This window comes from Plectropomus leopardus, chromosome 16 (genome assembly GCF_026936395.1).
Source record: "Plectropomus leopardus strain MGB_pleo_1.0 chromosome 16, ASM2693639v1, whole genome shotgun sequence".
NCBI lineage: Eukaryota > Metazoa > Chordata > Actinopteri > Perciformes > Serranidae > Plectropomus > Plectropomus leopardus.
This window is the reverse complement of record NC_142191.1, coordinates 27,201,786-27,222,044: the sequence shown is the minus strand read 5'-3', so window position 1 is coordinate 27,222,044 and position 20,259 is coordinate 27,201,786. Positions and strand designations below refer to the sequence as shown.

The following is a 20,259-nucleotide window of genomic DNA, read 5'->3' as shown; positions in this document are numbered from 1 at the left end:
GCTCAATACTGAGCATGTAGTTTTGTAGAAGATCCTGAAGTTTCACCTCCTCATGGATGGAGCCAGAGGTGACACATTGTATATCAATATACATCAGCAATTGCCTTGCATAGGAAACATCATCTCTGATAGAAGGTTAAGGGTTAGCATGGGTGTAAATACAAATAACTTGACAATAGTTTAGCACATACAAATATAAACTTTATTGCATCTTTCTTTAGACGGCGTGTTTTCGGGAGGAGAGGGATGTGTTGGTAAATGGGGACTGCCAGTGGATCACCACCCTGCACTACGCCTTCCAGGACGACAATAATCTGGTAACGCCTTTCTCTTTTGTTTTTGCTCTGTAGGTGTGTATATTTATGAGCAGGAAGTTGTTTTTTATTTCCAACAAACTACCATGACTGTATTTCCAAAATTTCCTCTGCCAGGTTTTTAATCATAACTTTTCTGATTGAACTTTTACTCATCTGATGAGTCAGATTCCCTTTAAAAGGATAGTTTGGATCTTTTGAAGTGGAGTTGTATGAGCCACAGGCAGTGTATTATTTATAGGCGATGGCAGTTTATGCGTCCCAGTTTGGAAAATGTAGAAGGTAGATTTATTAGTCATTTTTTAGACAAAGTTTAAAAAAAACAAATCACAAATACTGAAAAGCAGACCGGAGTGCCGCCATCTAAGATAAGCAACGTACTGCTGTGGATGGGGGCAGCAGCAGACCTAAAAAAAAAGTCCCTTTCTAAAGAAAAACAATATCAGTTTAAGTGTTCACTATGTTGAGAATATTTTCACTGCTTTACCTTGCCGACAGATAAGCCTTTCCAACAGGGATGCTGCGTCAGTTCTCCACCAATGCTCTAGTCTCCAGACTTCATCGACAAAAACAGTAATTTAAGCTTGGCAAACACAGGAGCTGTTGATCTGCTGCTGCATCAATCTGTTATTTAGTTAGTGTAATTTTGTGACTTTGGTGAACTAACTAACTCTTTTAGACCAGCAGCTCCTGTGTTCAGCGATGTCAAATCAGTGTTTTTGTCAATGGAGTCTGGCTTTGATAAGAGCAATAAAATGGCTTCAGCTCCCTGTCCGAAATTGCTGATTAATGGCAAGGTAAAGCCAGTTTACAGTTGCTAGCTGCCTTTTTTCCTGCTTTTTCGAAAGAAATCGTATCAACTTGATCAGTGTTCAAAGGTTTTAATATTTGTGAAAGGCATCTGAAAGCAGCACAAGAAACGTAATGTCACTCCAGGTTTCAGAGGGTTAACTATCACCCCACCTTACTTCATACATTTCAGCACATTCAATTTTGGTACTTTCCAAAGTAACAACCGCCGCCTTCTACTGAGCAGCTCCACCTGCCATTTCATTTATAGAAAAGAGCACCACCTCCACATGATGGCTGCTGACCTGCCAGACGCTGACCAGCACATTCACATCTCACCACAAAGCACAACATGACTTAGAATTGTGGGAAATTGGGCAACAGAAGTGAACACGGCCAAAAACATTTATGTAAAAGACCAAAAGAATGGCTTTGGAGCTTGCTGAGTGGTTGCTGGCCAAGCTCTTCCCCACTTTCATTGGCTGCTGGAGGCAATCGTTCTCACTCTAACCTGACAGTCTGTCCTCTCTCTGTGACCCTGAGTTCAAATGCCAAGACTGCTTGTCATTCCTGTTCCCACATTCTCACAACAAATGCCTTACCACGGACACTCCCCAAAAATATACACCGCTGGCCGTCCAGCCGTCTATTTTTAGGAAAACCCTGAAAAGTTAAGAACCGTTTAAGCACTGGCTGCCTCAGTGCTCCTCTGTAGTAATGATACTGTGAGAAAAAAGGGAGAGGAGAATGTGGAGGGTTGGTAAAGAAGGGCGGTATATTTTTGACGTTCTTGTGTGACTTTTTTATTGTTTTATGCATAAATAATCTCACAATTTCACACTGTACTGATCTTTTTGTTTAAACTGAGTTATTCTGGTCTGTACCTGCACTCGTTTATTTTCCAGTACCTGCCATTATGTGTCATTTTCTGTCTCTTTATCTAGTACCTGGTCATGGACTACTATGTGGGTGGTGACCTGCTGACTCTGCTCAGTAAGTTTGAGGACCGGCTGCCGGAGGAGATGGCCAAGTTCTACTTGGCTGAGATGGTGCTGGCCATCGACTCTGTTCACCAGCTACACTACGTCCACAGGTAAGGAGCTGGCAGAATGTGTGTGCATGTCAGGACGTACAAATGTGTGTGTCTGCAATTATTTTTTGGAGAGGAACCCGCTGAGTAATAAGTCCTGATGATGGATGTTTGGTATGTTTAGCTTCTTGCTTTGTGGGCAATTTTCCAGCTGTGGGGAGCAACTGCAGCTAAATGAAAATAAATGAAAACCGTGGCGAGAGTGTGTGCATGTTTGACTTCAGTCATTACTGGAGGTAGTCAATACCACTGACTAATTATAGAGTATATTAGTTTGTGTTCCTGTGTGTGTTGTTATTTCACTCTTGAACATTAACATTTGAGGTTAGGTTTGTGTGTGAGTGTGTGTGAGAGACAGGACTTCAGTGCTTTGGAAAATAACTGCTGTGCTGGAGGAGATACTCAAATCAAACTTAGTTGATTAAAAGTGCCAATACAACATGTCATTACAAGTAAAAGTCTTGCATTCAAAAGTCTACCTAAAGGAAAACTTTTGTATTTTTCAGTCTAGACCCTATTTCCCTTTGTCTTTGTGTTGAAGAGACTAATCGGAACAATTATTTTTTAAATTGGTCCATTATTGAGCTATAGCTCTGCAGCTAGCAACAGTGAAACAGGTCGCCATGTAATCTTTGAGAAAATTATACACTGTCAATGTAGGTCCATTAAAAGTGCTTGTTTTTGCCACTGAAAGACTCAGATTGTTCAAAGTGTCTGACAATGAATCAAAATGGATTTCCCTACCTTTGGCTTGGTCTGGTTTATCATTTTCTTCCTGCAACAACTCAAGTTGCAAGACTTGAACAAGACCTTTCCTTGAGCAAGACAAGGTTAAACAAGCAAAAACATCTACAGAAAAATCTTTTATTCCCTCTGCAATAACCACCCTGAACAAAATAAAATAGACACTCCACTACATATTTTTATCTGCTGCTGCTTTTTAATGTCTGTACTTTGTGAGTTTGAATGTGTCTTAAGTGTGTTTAATAATGTGCGTTTTTGTTGGAGCCTCGTCAAAGGAGAATTTCTGTCACTGATTGGGACAGACAATAAGGTTTATCTTTATCTTTAAACACAATAACAAACTGGATCAAATGAAAGGCAAAGAAAAACCTTTAATTTCTTTGTCAGACACTTATACTCACAACCTGAGCCCATCAGTGGCAAAAACAAGCACTTTAAATAGCTGTACAGTGAGTTGCCAGTGACGCAAAGCTCAGCAGCACAATGATAAGCACCTTTTAATCCACCTAATTCATCGATTGTGGGATAGTTAACCAACCCACCAAACTTGACCCTGCAAACCACTTAATTTATGCATTATAGTCCCACAACTTTTGGGACTGAGACAAGGACGGAACCTAGCTGCACCCTCTAAGGCGTTTGGTTTTTTTTTTGAGAGTGACAGAGAAGGGGAGAAAAGGTGGAAGGTGGACTGGTGCACACAGTGTTTCTTATAGTTATTAATAACTTACTGCTGCTTTGCCACTTTTTGACCTGCTTGAACCTGTGATATTCTCTAGTAAGCTTACCCAAACCTGCCTGGCCTTGTTCCTGAGGGTTGTAGATCAACCTGTGTATTGCTAGTTGATAAACATTAATAGGACTGTGACAGTATGGATTATTTCTCACTGCATTGAAAAAGCAACGTATTACTGTGCTTTGGCGGTTTACCGTTTTTCTCCAGGGTCCTGGGACAGCGTTAAAATAACAATGTCTCAAATCACAATGTGGAATAATAAGACGAAATGTACGAAATGAGTCACTTATAGTGACCAACCCACCGAGTATGAATCTGAATCTATAGCTCAGAAAACACACTACCTGCTCAGCACAGCAGACAGACTCAATTAGAGTTAAACACAGGGGAGCATTTAGCAGCTAAACAGACAGATATTTCCCCAAGGAGTTAGTAGAGACCAACAATGGCACTAAAGTAGATTGAATACTGGACTAACATTGGGAAGCTAAGTAACTCCTCGTCACTCTGTAAGTTTTGAATATGTAAATAAGCAACTTTGCAAAAATCATGAGAAAAGTCAATGTTGTGTTCACAACTCACCTCAGCTGCCCCCAAGTAGCAAAAAAACCCCACAGATTTAAAATAATAAACACCCTGAAAGCAGACTGTTCACACCCAGTGGCCATTTTCCTCCTTAACATAGATGCCAAAAGAAATTTTCAGGCAACAAAAGATGCCCTGGGGAGCAGGAAGTTAGTTTTTGCCAGGCAGGAAATGGTGGCATGCAATTACAGTGTTGCATTTACCAGGGGGCTTGCAATTTTGTTTAAGGAGCAAGGGAAGGATGGATAGACAGAGGGAAAGATGAGAGATGGATAGAGAACATGGGAGGGTCAGAAAAAGGGTACGATAAAGCTCGGTTACTTGGTGGGATAGCGTTTTGGGTGTGTCTGCAGTTACTCTGTTCTCTAATACGCCACTGAAAAGTCAGGCAGAAAGAAACATACTGAGAGAGGACAACGGTTGTACAGAGATGCAGATATAAATGTATAAGTAAAGAAAGGGAGCGAACGAGAAGAGCGTGGGGAGCCACTAATTGCATGGTGTTATCTGGGTGCTGCGGGTGGGGGTTGACGGCGGCAGCGGAGTAGGAGATTGAAGCGAAAAGGGACAGGGAGGAGGGGACAGCACTGTTTCTCTTTAAGTCCCCTCGTGGACGCTTTGGGACAGTAATGATGGGGTATAGGAGGTGTGTGGGTGGGGGTGTGGTGCTGTTACTTCCCCCCATGTACCAACCCCCCAACTCCTCCTTTGCTCTCTCTTTCTCACGTAGCTCGTGGGAGATTTGTACGGTTGCTTTGTAGAGGGTGGAGACACCAGGCAGGTCCCCAGAGGAGGGTGTGTCCTGCTGGCTCTTCCCGTCTGATGAGAGTGTGTGTGTGCGTGTGTGTGTTTGGGTGCATGCGATGATGTGTATGTGTTAGTTTGGTGTGTTCCCTATTCTTATGACTAAGTAGGAGTACAAAGCATTAACTCGGTAATTGAAAGGCTCTAATGTCCATTAAACAGAAAACCTCCATTAATTCATGGCTCAGTCTCAGTTACACCAAACACACAAAACCAGACCGCTGTTGGGAATATTGATGGGCAGGTTGTGGCAATACTGCAGTGCAATGGTTTCCCCGCTTTTGCTCTTGGGAATCACAATAGTCAATCATCTGTGACGCCAGTTTCTGCAGGGATCATTTAAAGTCTCACACTAACTCCACTGTGACCCACCTTCAAGTCCCAACTTTGAAAACAGTCAAAGATGTCTGTTAGCACAGTCCTTAAAAATACCAACAGCTCGAATATGTGAAACAACCCTTACAATGAGACAACCTCCCAGCATCTGATTTTGGAGAAACATTTTTAATTGGTACATACCACCTTAAACATTTTTTCTGTATCACATTTAAAAAAATGCAAAGCCCATTTACCAGAAAATAACCAACAAATATGTCGAACATTAGTCTCTTGGGAGCGGCTGTGTTTCAGGAAGTAGAGCTTGACCGTCCACGAATCGGAATATCAGCAGCTCAATCCATGGCTCCTCCAGTCTGCATGTCATGTGTCCTAACATCAGTTCCTCCCAGAGTCTGTGCCATTGGTATGCAATTGTGCATGTGAACCTGCAACTCGACCTTAACTTTAACACTAATGACTCAAGTTTTACTTGGACTTTGGCTTTTTAACTTCTGTTTTCAATACTTGATGCCTTCCCCAAAGCTTATTTGGAAACAGAAAGTTATACTGTTCCAATATGAGATGAGTTAAATACAAGGCAGAACCGAAACATCCGAAATTCACTTTGCCAAACTTGTTTTCACATATTACTGCAAATTCTAAAAGCCTCCATGGTGATTATAAATGTAATATATTTTTACTCAGGTGTGAAAATGGTATTAAATTTGGTGAGGAGCCAATAATAGGACTATTATTATAGGCTAAGGTCTTTTCAGTCTTGAGACTTGACTTTAGACTTTTCAACCTTGACCTGAGACTTGCCTGTCATGATGTGGGACTTGACTTGGGACTTGGGACTTGGAAAACAATGAAAACAGTATTAACCAGTGGATGCAGCTGTGCTGTTGGAAGCTTGTATCTTAGTAGCAGCTTCAGTATCAGTCAGACTAGTCCTAAAGAGAGTTTTCTCTGTTCGAGGATAAGATAGCCAGCATATGTCCCATATCTGCGCTGCTAGCAGACATTCTTTCATTTAGTTCATCATTATACTCTTATACACTCACTCATGGAAGCATTCAGAGTGTTTTTCCTCTGTCAGGTTAGCATTTTTCCTCTTGAGATGCTCATCATGACACTCAGTTTACACTGAAAATTCTTGGCTGCATGAAAAATGATGCTGTCTGTAGCAAAACATATGCCACGAGAAGCTCCTGTGTGTTGAAGTGGGTGAACTATACACCATTATGACTAGCTTTAACAGTCACTATACATAGGCAAAGAAACTCTGTAGCCTAGCAACATTAGGTGACAACAACCCATAATGCAACACTGTGTTGATGTAAAAGGTCACCCTGAAGAAGCAGTTTGAGTCAGGTACTCCCACCATTCACAGTTGTCTAGCCCTCAATAATAATAATAATATGAACCAATTTTTCTGGTAAAAAATATTATCCTATACATCAGGCTAATACACATGAAATTCACCAGCTGTAGTGTTCATCAGGTTTTGGGTCAGCATTCAAAATGGATCTTGGCAGAGTAATATTATGTTCTGGGTCTCTGGATGGGACTGGATATTCAATTTAGATGGCAAGCTTCAGAAAGGAGGAAAGAGAGGAGAGAAAACATTTACTTACCCCGTCGCAATAATGAGAGTTAGAGCTATATTTCACTGTCCTTGTCATTGACTCCAGCTCCCCACTGGGACTCTTCCAGGATTTTTAGAGGACTTAAAGGTATTCAAATATCATCGCAGACGTAAAACACAAGACATGGTGCTGCAATATGTTTATATCAGTGCCTCATCATTTGCTTTTGGCAGTTTGGTAGGGCTGGAGTGGCAGTTTAATTTACTGTTGCATGTTATTTGTCTTTGTATGGAACCCCACCTCTTATTCTATTGCAAAAGTAACGACATGGCAAGTGCAGAAACACAAATATCAAATCTGTATAGTCTCATGGTTTATATCACGTTACCCCACACTAAGTTAAATTGTGTAGACATTAGTCTAAATTGTCATCCAGCTGACCCAAGTCTGCCTTTTCATATGTTGTAAAGTAGCTGACCTTGCCACGGTATTGGCCCATTCAAAATTAATATTTGCGCCCCGGTTGACGCTGATGAAGTTGAAAAGAGCCCAGATGAAAGAAATGAAGAGCAAAGAGCCTGAGGTCAACCTTCTGTCCCCCTCAGCAGAGTCCCATGAGAGGCAGCTTGTGTTAGAGTCAGAAGCAAAGGGAAACTGTGTGTGTATGTGTGAGTGTGTTCATTTATTCAGTGGTCAGTGATCTGCGTGGCCTCCCAGAGGGGCCTGACAAACGTTTCAATAGGCCAACTCAGCATGGCTTTGTGCTGCCTAGCCCCACATCTGTCTGCCACGAGTGACTGTGTGTGTGTGTGTGTGTGTGTGTGTGTGTCTGAGAGAGAGACACACTGCGAGAGATAGGGGGATTCTGACTGAGTGAGAGTCGAGGTGGGGGTTGCTACAGAGGGAGAGCAGTGGATAGAGAGAGAGATAAAAAAAACTAAATCGAATAAGATGTCATGTGACAGTGTGACAGTTCACCTCTTTTTTGACTGGGGTCTTACTACCATCATATACTCTGTGTGTGTGTGTGCGTGTGTGTGTGTGCACTCGTGCACAATGGTCTGTGTTTTCCTATTGATTACAGCCTTTGTGTGATTTATTATTGATCAGGGCCATGTGTCTCTTCACAGATGTGTGATCTAAGAAAGAACAGGGCCCTCTCTATCTCCCTCTCTCACACACATACACACGCACACACACACACTACAACCATAATTTCTCAAAGAGGTATTCTAGAGGTACTGTCAAATTTGATTAAAATGGACACTTAATGAAAATATTTAAATAGAGAGCCAGTGATAAGGAGGAAGTGTGTGTGTGAGTCAGTGTCGAGCAATGCCAGAAGTCACACAGGCAGCAGTTCTTTGAACCATTAGTCAACAAATGCTTGGCTAGAGCCATGTGGACATGCCTTGTCTGTGCAGTTTCCAGTGTTGCTGCAGGTGTGTGTGAGTGTGTGTGTGTGTGTGTGTGTGTGTGTGTGTGTGTGTGTGTGTGTGTGTGTGTGTGTGTGTGTGTGTGTGTGTGTGTGTGTGTGTGTGTGTGTGTGTGTGTTGTGAGGTGGTGTCCAGATGGCCCTCACAGATGGATGCTGTGGTCTTAGAGGAGATTACCTCCCTCTATTCTCGTCTCTTCGCTTCTCTTTAAGACCGCAGGAGCCCTGTGACACAGTAGCCCAATTGGCTTCGCTAACTAGCGTAGCCTAGCACTAGCTTAGCACCACCACCTCATCAGGTTTGTCCCTATGAAGGCTATAAATGTGAGTCAGCTCTTGTGCTGTTAGCTGCCCGTGGTGTGGGCTGGGGGTTTTTATGTGGCTGCTGTGACGATTATTGGACTCATCACAACAGTCAGAGGCAGATTGATAATGAAAAGGTAATACTGAGTGCAGCAGGGAAAAAGTAATGTTGACCTGTGGTGTCTAAGAGAGACCAGGGGGGCAGAGGAAAAGCAGGATGGTGGTAGAGAGACAATTGCTGCTAAGACGAGAGGGCAGTGGGCAGACGGGGGCTTTGCTGAACACTAAATGGTTTATCAGTAGCAGCACCAATACCCCCCTGCCTTACCCCCACTGTGCTGCAGTGGTCTGTGTGCAACACATTTACACACACACACACACACACACACACACACACACACACACACACACAGACAAGCAAAGGTCAACACACACTGCCTGCTTTTTTGTCAGAGTAGAAGTCTCTGGAACAGATTAAGGCCTTCCAGCAACCAAAGCAACTGCGTACATACATACATATACACACACACACACACACACACACACACACACACACACACACACACACACACACACACACACAGATTCGCGTGCTTGCAGTCTAGTTCAAGCTTTCCAGGTGTCATTCATGATTTGTAAGTTCTACACTTCCCATCAAGGTGAATCAGATTCTGGGAGCAGAGGTCATGTGCCTGGTAATAGATAAACACACTTGTGATCACACAGTCCTGTTTGTACAAATGTGTTTAAGAAGTTTAAAAATAATATCCATTAACAGTAAAAAATGTCAAACTGTCATGTTTGATTGCTTCTGTGACAGTTTCATTTACTTATGAGGGGTTTTGCAAATGGTAAAATATGAGATAGCCTTGTCTATTCCTCTGTGTTTATTTTTGTTTAAGATGCATACTTAACTGTTTAATGGAAGTCTATTAAGACTTGACTGCTGCAGTCAAATCTTCAGATTTACCATTTACCTGTGGAGTTTTTATTGATATTCACTGATTCTCACCTAAACACATTGAATGTGTCCTCAATGACCAAGAGATGTGTTGAATGCATTTGCTTTCTCATAAAACTTTGGCAAAGTTGATCCATTGAAAGTCTTGAAACCTGCAGATAAACAGTAATAAACAGTATATTACTACAGCTTTCACTATTATTGATGTGCAGTGCAGCCACCTTGGATTTTGAGGTTAGGGTTGTTCATACTCCAACTTTCAGAGTGGGAAATCCAACTTCAGGGGGATGTTCTAGTTGAAATTTCCAACTCGTTCTCAGAAATGACACTTTTCCAGTGCAAAAGGAATTCACCATTTTTTGCTGGCCATCTTCTTTCCTATTTTTTCTGGGATATTGCTAAGTTTCTTGGTGCATTACCGCCACCTGTAGGTCAGAGGAACAGCGAAAACATTGGCAGGAATTTGTATTGCTTAACCAGCATGCTCTTGATCGTGCATATTTGTCCTCATGGAAAAGCACAAGAACAGAAGACAGGAGACCCACTCATAAAAACATTGCTGCATAGTGGTACTAGTGGCCAAAAACTCTACAGGGCACCTTGAAGTTATTTTTGTCCCTATTTAATGTAACAGAACTGACAGCTCATGTAAAGGTTGAACATGTTCCAGAGGTTCTGTTTATAACATTATACAGTTGTAAGCCAAAAACTTCATATTTTTTTCCAGTGATTACGTCCAATCTCGTGTCCCCTTGCTCAAGCCTTCCATGATGTCTAGCTATGGAGTTGTTAAAGTTAAGGTGAAAGTTCAGATATAACAGAGCAGTTACGAGTCCAACATAAACGTCCTCACAGAGACATTAAAGTTTTATCTGTAAAATCCAATCATCCGACACTAAGTTTTAAGTTCTTCTTGATAGTAGGACCTTGAGTATACTTGGGGCCAGTTGTTTATGTGTGTTTGTGCCTGCCAAGTTCATGTTACTCCTGGTTGGTTGGTTGGATGTATGCACTTGGGTACAGTATGTGGTTTCCATCCAGAGTGCTATATACAGTATCCACTTTGGAAACTGATGTCCAATCTGGAACTCATCTGTGAGCAGTCAGGATCTTTAAAAAGACTTCTAAGTAACCCATGATGCAAGCAGTGAATTGGTAAAAGTAAGTGTCAATTTATATACGTATACATACGTTTTGGAGCCCAACTTTTATGTGTCTCTACAAGTCACATATGTGCACATATTACTTCAATCCATGGTTTTATAGGTTGGTGATTTAGTGGTGTATCTGAAGCAGACAGGATAGCTAGCCCACCCCCTGCATTAACACCACTGGAAAATGACAGGGGCTTCACATGTGGCTTTGAAGAGATCTCTGACTAAAGACAGAAACATCAAAGATATCTTCAAAGCCCATTTATGTCTGCGCACTCTTAAAATACAAAAATCTCTCAGGCATGGGCAATAGTCTCATGTATTTAGTGAGTAGGTAAGACATATTAAAGGAAAATATTTAAGTGGAATTTGGGAATTCATTAGATTTGACTGATCAGCCTCTCCTTCTGAAATTGTGTGTTTGCGACATTGTCATATTGGTTATTGCCATCAGAAGACACAGGCATTTATTTGTGACATCAGTATAATTTTTATTAGAGACGACTCTTGCTTGAGGTCTCTTTGATGCCAAATCTAAAAATGCACACACTGTAATATTTAAATAATCTAAGTTCAAGCACTTGTCATTAACAAAGGTGGACAAAAAAGGTCATTCCTGCAGTCCCACTGACTGTGACAGTATACTAAGGGCTGGGCAATATGCAGAAAATTGATATTATGACTTTTTTTGCCGAATATCTCAATATCAATATTGCAACGTCAAAGGTTTGCTGTGCATTCGCAAAATATTTACTCAGTGAGATTTTTGATTAAATAATCATCAGTAATGTGGATATAATGACTAAGTGTGTTATGTTTAAGGCTGCAACTAACAGGTCACTGATAATTATTCTGTTTATTTTTTTCAAATAATTGATTAGTTGTTGGTAAAAAAAATTTAAAAAAATAAAATATGTCCAAAGCTTAAGATGACATCATTAAACGTCTTCTTTTGTTCACAACCCAAGATATTCATTCTACTGTACTGTTTTAGAGGAGGAAAGAGAACAGAAAATATTCAAGTAAGCTGTTATCTGAGATTTTTTCATAAATAGTTACTTGAACTTGAAGTGATCGATTATCAGATTAGTTGGCAATTCATTTCATAGTTGACAACTAATTGATTTATCATTGCAGCCATAATAAAGGCAAATAATAGAACAATATCTTCAGTATATACAATTACATCACTTTACTACAATGCAGCCTTTCAAATCAGGAAAAGACCACGCTGATATGATATTACAGCATCAGAAATTTTGAGATGATATCCACCCTCATATCACGATATCAATAAAGTATTGATATATTGCCCGGCCCAACAATATACAATTAGATATTTTAAAATATGCACAAATTCAGAATAGCCTATTGGAGGCTGTGGAGTTCCACTTTTATCTCCTTGTTGTATTTTATTCTATACACATATTCACTTTTTATTAGTATTAGTATCAATATTAGTATGCTTTCAGTGTGTTAGGGTCCTGACATACAAAGGTGACAGTCGACTGTCGGTCAATGTCAGGCAATCAATGAGTGTCTGTCGCCCTAGTTTTAGTTGTGTGTCCAGCACTGTTGGCACGAGTTGGCTGTTTTATAGCTGATTCAGCATGTTGAATTGGCCTCAGTTAAAGAAATCATACCTGCCAACGCTCCCGATCTGCACAAGTTCTCCAGATTTTTAACCCTTTCTTCTGCTGTGCCCCCAATTGGTAATTTCTCCGACTAATCTCCCAATATTTTTACAAATTATGTAGGTGTTTCTCATGCGTTTCTGTGTGGAATATGTGTCGCCAGATTAGATTGGAGGAAAATTTAATCACCCCCACACCTTACGCTTAATTTGTTTTGTGTTACCTGGCAATCCAGTCTGCCTGGCTGCACTCTTATTAGTCTATGTCTTCCACCCCAACACCCTCTTTTGTGCTGCATGGGTGTGCCTGGACATGTTTACATTTTATACACCTTATAACATGGATCTGCCAATGCGTTTTCAGCCGGCACTGGCACCATATTCATCTGTGGTGTAGGGTTATACGGGAGCGGGGGTGTTGGGGGGTCAGCCAATTTTAAATACACTAGAAAATCTTTCTCTTTTTCACAGCCACATGTTGGTCAGGCATGAGAAATCACTGTGATTGGCAGTTCAGCTCTGTGCATAAAAAAAGAAATGGAAGTGAGAAGAGCAAAAAGCGACTAAAGTCGAGAGGCTGTGAGATAAAAATTAATTTATTACATGAAATTTGATTTTAACTATGAACTCTTTAGCAGAAACAGTTCAGAATTGTTTGTGTTATTATTTTCTAGCACACGGTACGCATAAACCATTGTTCTTTCAGTATTGGATTGTGTTGTCAATGTGCTCACTGGCTAACTAGCGTCTTGAATCCATCCTATTGGTCATACAGTTTCCCTTTTTGAATGACAAATACAGGCTACCGCTGCCTGCTGCTGGGATGAGTTATTTGCTCTCGCACTGGTGTAGAACGTACAGTCATGTGAAAAAATTAGGACACCCCATTAAATATTCAGTTCTTGTTAAGAAATGTTCATATATTGATGTCTAATTTTGTTTTGATTTATATCTGGAAAAGAAAGTGATTTATTGCAGGTAAACAACAAAAATTAACCTGGTTTTACTCATTAAAAAAAGCCATCAACAAAAATGCGTATTCTAACTAAGGAAAAAGTTAGGACACCCTACCACCTAATAGCTAGTGTTACCCGCTTTGGCAGAAATAAGTTCAGTGAGACGCTTCTTGTAGCCATCTACCAGTCTCTGACATCGGTCTGAGGAAAGTTTGCCACTCCTCAATGCAGAATTCTTTCAGCTGTGAGATGTTTGAGGGGTTTCTTGCATGTTATTACTTAAATTATTACTTGAATCTCCCAGTATTGTTAAAATCAGTATTAAATATCCATATGTCCAAGTTTGTTAAAAAAAACACACATTCTTTCATAGGGTGTCCTAATTTTTTCACGACTGTATGTGTTTGTTGGTGATTGGCTGTAGTGTTGCAGTGTGTTCAAGTGCAACTTTTTGGTCGAGATAAAGGCGAAGCGCGGCAAAACAATGCTTATCCTGCATCATCACTAGTTCTTTGATGTCATTTTGGTGTGTCTGGGCCTTAAAGCGGGATGCACCAAAAAAAAAAAAAACTACTTTGGCAGATGCTCACTGATGGCAGACTGTTGGTTTGGTGGGTCAGAGCCCGTAGAGCTAGCAAGTGGGGGTGTGCTTGTGTTGGACATAAGGTTTATTATTTTAAGCGGAGCCATGCTCACATAGCTGCACAGAAATAGCATCAGCTCAGTTCGGTAACCTGGTACATCAAAGGTGTGAGTGTCCGCTGTCAGTTGTGTGTTACCGCATGCACTGTGTGTGTATGTGTGTGTGTGCTTCTGACACTACTCTATAAAGAGCTTTTATGTGCCCTCCTTACCGTGTGTATTGAGCCGTGTCGTGGTTCACTGTGTTGATAAGAGGGCCTCAGACACAGGGCTCGACAGGGTCTTCCCTCAGGGGGACTGAGTGGAATGGTCAGACAAGGACAGAGGCTATATTTAGCCATGATGATGGGACACAGTGACGTCTCTGTTTCATACCAGTCCATGTCAGAGATGAAACGGAAGCTAAAGACTTTTTTACTGCCGAAGCACAAGCTGAGAATTGCCCACCATGACCACAGACGTAGATCCAGGCCAGAGATCTGCAGTAGCAGATGTAGACTGCCATGTGAGACAATAACACCAGCAGCCCAACATAAACCACCTGTCAGTGACCACCTGTTAACCTGGATGATTCTCATGCACCTTATTCCCTTTAGGATGAATTCCCTAATAGGATAAATTCTCAAGACTTTTGGGCAGCTAGAAGTTGAATAAACTATTGTTTGGGTAACTTACAGGAGGTAAACAAATGTGCCATAAAGTTGCAACTAAATCAAATGCAAATTGTATATTTAATTTTAGTTTTGGATTTAAAAGATTATGAAAACAACATAATCAAGATTAAACAACTATTGTGCCGCATTTTGTATTGCAGCGATGCTCCCATTTTGTCTCATGTTATAAATCCAGCACACCATTTCCCTTTTCATCAAGTAGTGTTGCCACCTTGGTGACTTTAAAGCTAGATTTAGTTACTTCTCAAACCCCCTTAGTGACTTTATTTCTAAAAAGCGCCTTGTGACAACTTTAGCAACTTATTCAATTAGGGACTAATTAGGGAAAAGTAAGAAAAAGATTTTTTTTTTTTAAACATTATCTATTCTAATACATTCCCATGCATGCTGCGAAGAGTATTCACAGTCCATGCCTTCTCTTCCAGCACTGCAGAGGCTCTTCTTCTCCTCTTGCATTGTAGTTATATTTATATATTATATATTATTCACGTATGATATGTTATGTATTTTATTTTTTAAAACATTTTTTAAAATGTGTATTCTATACATTTAAAGTTGAAGAAAATCCACTGTTGAAGTTTTTATTTTATTTTATTTTATTTATGTATTTTTTTTTAATTCAGCAAATGCATAATATGTCCAAAGTCAGTGAGTTATCATGTTAAACATAACTCAGCACTTACCCAAAAACTTGTGATTCTGATTTTTGCCATTGTCAAGCAGCCCTTGCACTGAGCTACTTCTTGGGGAAAATCGACAAGCATTAGCCAGCTCACTAGAGCGCCAGGTCAATTCATTGATTAATTTTGATAATTGATTACTTGTGTTAGTGCTTTTTCAACCAAGAATGACTCCTCAGTTGTGAGGATTTGATGCTTTCTTGTGTTTTGTTGGATAGTCAACTGATTGTCTTTGAGTGCTGGACTGTGGGTCAGGCCAAACAACATTTTTATGACATGTTATGAACCAAGCGATTAATCGATAAGGAAAAAATGTTTGCTAATGCACTTGTCTGTGGTTAATAAGCCCTCCAGTCTCTCTGATGATCCAGCTCCAATTCATACACGTAGTTTTCTGGTCTAACAGTGAAAGTAGCTGATGAATATTGAACTGATACAGCTGGTGTCGCTGGTAGCCAGAAAGCCCCATAATGAATCCTACTAACTGGAATCAAGCCAGAGTCTGTATCTATGTTATAAACATATCAGCAGTGGTAATGCAGAGCAGATGCAGGTTGAGAGGAAGATCTACAGTGGCCACTGTGTACACATCTGTGAAAGAATGTGTTGTCAGTAACCCCCCCACCCGAACCAGCCTGTCTCTGTTCACAAACACAAATATTAAGGGGGAGTGTGTCTGTTTAGAACACAGGGTCTTTTTTTGTGAGTGGGAGTGTGTTTGTGTGTTGCATATTTCCTCAAACAGAGTGCATATTTGTGTGTGTTTTAAAAGCTGTATCCTGCACACACACACACACACACACACACACACACACACACACACACACACACACACACCTAATTCCCACAATTCCAACTATTTCCAGTGTTTATTCTTTCTTTTGGTCAATTTAAGAGTTGTCCTGCTGCTGATAAATGGGCATTGGGAAATTACACTTAATTGAATCATAAATAAATCAAAATTGTTACACACTAGTATTACAAGCAAGTTCAGACAGTGAAAGTTCCCCAGGTTATGTAATTCAATTTGATGATAATTGATGGCGTAATATGAGAACAGGCTTGTGTGTGTTTTCAGTGTCCTAATAGGTATTGTTTTGTTTGGAAGAATGTCTTGTTTTCCTCATCTTCTTCATTCTACTCGGAGGAATGGCTTGCTCAATTTGACTCTGTTTTTTTCTCCGTCTCCTTTCAGGGACATTAAGCCCGACAACATTCTGTTGGATATGAACGGCCACATCCGCCTGGCTGACTTCGGCTCTTGCCTCAAACTCATGGAGGACGGGACGGTAAGTTTTTACCACACTGCTGCTGCTGATGCCTCGACGGGTCCAAAGCAAACATACCAGAGCTTTACTGACCTTCTTGTCAACCCCCAAGGGGTCTCCCAGGAGGAGTGTGTGGTTCAGCTGCTTGGCTGTGCCTGCAGTTTATGATTCAGACAATTCTCCACCAAAAAAGAAACAAAAAGTTTCCCTTAGGTGTTACGTAACAAAAAAAATGACAGGATGAAGCAGACGAACAAAGAGGTGCCCAAGTCTGCTCCTCCAATGTTAATATAAAAATTAGGTTATATGATCATTTGAAAAAATAAATTAGGTCTTGTCAGACACTTGTTGAAACATTGATTTGGATTTGACTGAAGCTTTGAATCATGATAAGAAAGTATTTCTTTGTTGCTTTATCTGTATTAAAGCAACTTCCTGAATAACAAATAGAGGGTATGCCAACATGGGATGGATTTGGAATTTCAATGTCTGCTTTTTCTCTTCCACTGTGGAACTTTGGCAGTCATGGCAGCAGTGTCTGAAAATTGATATGTTTACATCATGAAACTGCTTTGATTTTAACTCAGGACTCGGCATCAAGTGTGCATTCCCCAAATTGCTTCAAAAAATGAGCTCCAAAAAACTTTGTAGACAAGGGAATTCATCCTGTAGTGGGGGTCTGAACGCTCAATCTGCTCTTTGTTTGGTTGTTTGCTGTTGCTGGAGCGGTGGTATTCATCTCGCATGCTTCCAAGACTGCAGCCTGTAACTCATCATCATCATTACTCGCTTTAGTATGCAGGCAACTTGAACCTTTAAAGGGGAACACCACCTAAATTACAAATTACAACATGTTATTTCCATGAACAGTTTAATCAGTATTTGTGATCATGAGCTACTTTCCCTCAAAGCTTGAAACCAGAGAAGTAAGTCTCGAACTTGTGATGTCAGAGGGTTTAAAAGTCCAGAGCTGCTCCACACACAGTGAATGGGACCTGATTTTGTGGACCCAAAGTCAATGTCTGTGGAACAGTTCCAGACTTTATACCCTATACATTACAAAGTTGAGTTTTAGCACTCTAGTTTTTGGATTTTGAAGAGAGTTGTTAATTTCTACTTAAATTTTTGGGCTGTCTTAGTGGCTCACCTGGTAGAGCAGGCGCCCCATGTAGAGAAGCTATGTCCTTACTGCAGCGATTGCAGGTTCAATTCCAACCTGCGGCCCTTTGCTGCATGTCATCCCTTCTCCCTTCTCTTTCATGTTTAAGCCATCCTATAAATCATAAAGGAAAAAAAAACCCAACAAAATCTCATGGAAATAAAAAAAATAAGTGCTATCTTAGACAGGAATAGCATTTATGAGTTTTGAAATTGAGTGTAGTTCCCCTTTAAGTTCTTTGCTTATTTTTATATGAGATTTGTCTCATATTGTCTCTTCTATAGAAATATTTGGTGCAATTCTTGATTTTTGTTTTGTCACTCTGCTAGGTCCAGTCCTCGGTGGCGGTGGGGACTCCAGACTACATCTCCCCAGAAATCCTCCAGGCGATGGAGGACGGGAAAGGCAAGTATGGACCTGAGTGCGACTGGTGGTCCCTGGGCGTCTGCATGTATGAAATGCTGTACGGCGAGACCCCTTTCTATGCTGAGTCTCTGGTGGAAACGTACGGGAAGATCATGAACCACAAGGTGAGCTAATAGAGCTTGAAGTATGTACATGTAAATCACATGTCAGTATATTATTAGGAAGTATCAGTGCTGTAGTAAAAGAGTTTTGAAAGATAGGATATATAAGCGTAAAGTAAAAGCAATGTGGAAGCAGCAAATGTGTCAGTGATGATGTGTGGGTAGAGGCATGCTATATAGAGGATATGAAGGTTAAAAAATAGTGTCAACTGTCTGTTGCCTCTAATACATACCATCAAATTTTGCACAGGAGCGGTTCCAGTTCCCACAGCAGATAACAGATGTGTCAGAGGACGCAAAGGATCTGATTCGCAGGCTCATTTGCAGCCGAGAGCACCGATTGGGCCAGAACGGCATTGAGGACTTCAAGCACCACCCCTTCTTCACTGGTACAGGCTGAGTCTAGCATCACAGATCTCACAAAGTCTTCCTTGATTTGACTGTTCTTTCTATTTCTGATATAAATATAGCGCATTGTGTATAAAATATTAATGTATTTTTATCCACATATCTGTGTATTAGTACCTCATTTTATCAATGTATAAATTCTTTTCGTACAAATTCAGTTGCCTCCTTGTTTCTCTTAGTATCCCCGTTGCAGCTGTATGTATCTTGCAGATGTTTTACTGCTGGCGCATATAATTATTGTTTTGTTGTTTTTTTAAATGTAACTGTTCTATTTTTCCCTTATTTATTTTCTTTTGTATGTTGTGCTAATAAATTGTTTACCCTTACAGCATATCTCAAAACAGGTTTATGAATACCTAATCAATAATTGGCATTTCAGTTACCCAGAGTTTATTGATTTGTGCCACTGTTGTATCCTTGATAACAATTGAGTCAAAGATCATCCTGTGTTTTAAGTTCAACCTCTTTTGTGTTCAGGCATTGATTGGGAAAACATTCTCACATGTGAGGCCCCCTACATCCCAGAGGTCAGCAGTCCTACAGACACCTCCAACTTTGATGTGGATGATGACTGCCTAAAGAACTCGGTAAGGAGTTTGTTTCTTTTTTTACTTTTCATTATTGTGTGTTAGCTGTAAAAGTCTCACTTCTTGTACATATTTTAAAATCATTTTTCAGGAGACCATGCCCCCTCCCTCTCACACTGCCTTCTCTGGCCACCATCTGCCCTTTGTGGGCTTCACCTACACCAGTAAATGGTAAGTTCTGCCACGGGAAAAAGATATATAAATAGATTATATTTAAAAGATTATTTTTAACGACTGCCTAAAGTTAGTCTTGGAAAGTCCTCTTTCACACTTCATTATTAGGATTTTGATTAGAAGATCTTTTGAGTACAGATGAAATGAAGCAAAGGTGCTATTTTCCTACAGTATTTCTCCAGTCAACAAAGTAAATAGGACCTATAAGCTCATTTTCACACTCATACATGTATTTTGGATTTCTACTAGAACATGTTTACATGCTTTAATGTAAAAAAGCAAAACAAAAAAAACACACACACTGCCTGAGAAGCTCAATTTAAGTGCCTGTCTCTTCAGGCCTCGTCGTCCCCTCTCTCCCCCTTTCACGCTTAACCTGTCCTATCAATGAAGGCAAAAGTTTCCCCCCAAATAAAACTTCTAAACCAAAATCTTCACAACCAGAAATGTACCAGCAGGAATATGATTGGATATTCTGGAAAATGTAACAACAGCAACAAAGATTATATGTTTCCCTGATCTTAGCATTCTGCTACATGTAGCAATGTTAATAATGTAAACACTTGCAGTAAAGTGTGCCTGGAGCATACACCAAAAGTAGAAAAAAAGTTTGAAAACTGAGTATCCAAAATCATGTGAAGGCTTAGGTTTTTGCTTACATACATTAATTTCATTATTTGGAACATTGGCCACATTTAATACGAACATCCAACATAGTGACATTATAAA

At 40.3% G+C, this 20,259-nt stretch overlaps 1 protein-coding gene across 10 annotated transcripts in view; it reads left to right on the top strand.

Annotated features, from left to right (window-relative positions):
• The window catches only part of cdc42bpab (CDC42 binding protein kinase alpha (DMPK-like) b), a 102,211-nt gene that overhangs the window by 51,607 nt on the left and 30,345 nt on the right, over positions 1 to 20,259 (top strand). For all 10 annotated transcript variants that reach the window (XM_088089669.1, XM_088089672.1, XM_088089671.1 and 7 more), the window contains 7 exons: positions 222 to 317; positions 2,048 to 2,196; positions 16,603 to 16,696; positions 18,164 to 18,364; positions 18,612 to 18,750; positions 19,247 to 19,356; positions 19,448 to 19,527. In XM_088089669.1, the coding sequence (XP_087945795.1) occupies positions 222 to 317; positions 2,048 to 2,196; positions 16,603 to 16,696; positions 18,164 to 18,364; positions 18,612 to 18,750; positions 19,247 to 19,356; positions 19,448 to 19,527 (869 nt within the window). The remainder of the gene's footprint in view (positions 1 to 221; positions 318 to 2,047; positions 2,197 to 16,602; positions 16,697 to 18,163; positions 18,365 to 18,611; positions 18,751 to 19,246; positions 19,357 to 19,447; positions 19,528 to 20,259) is intronic.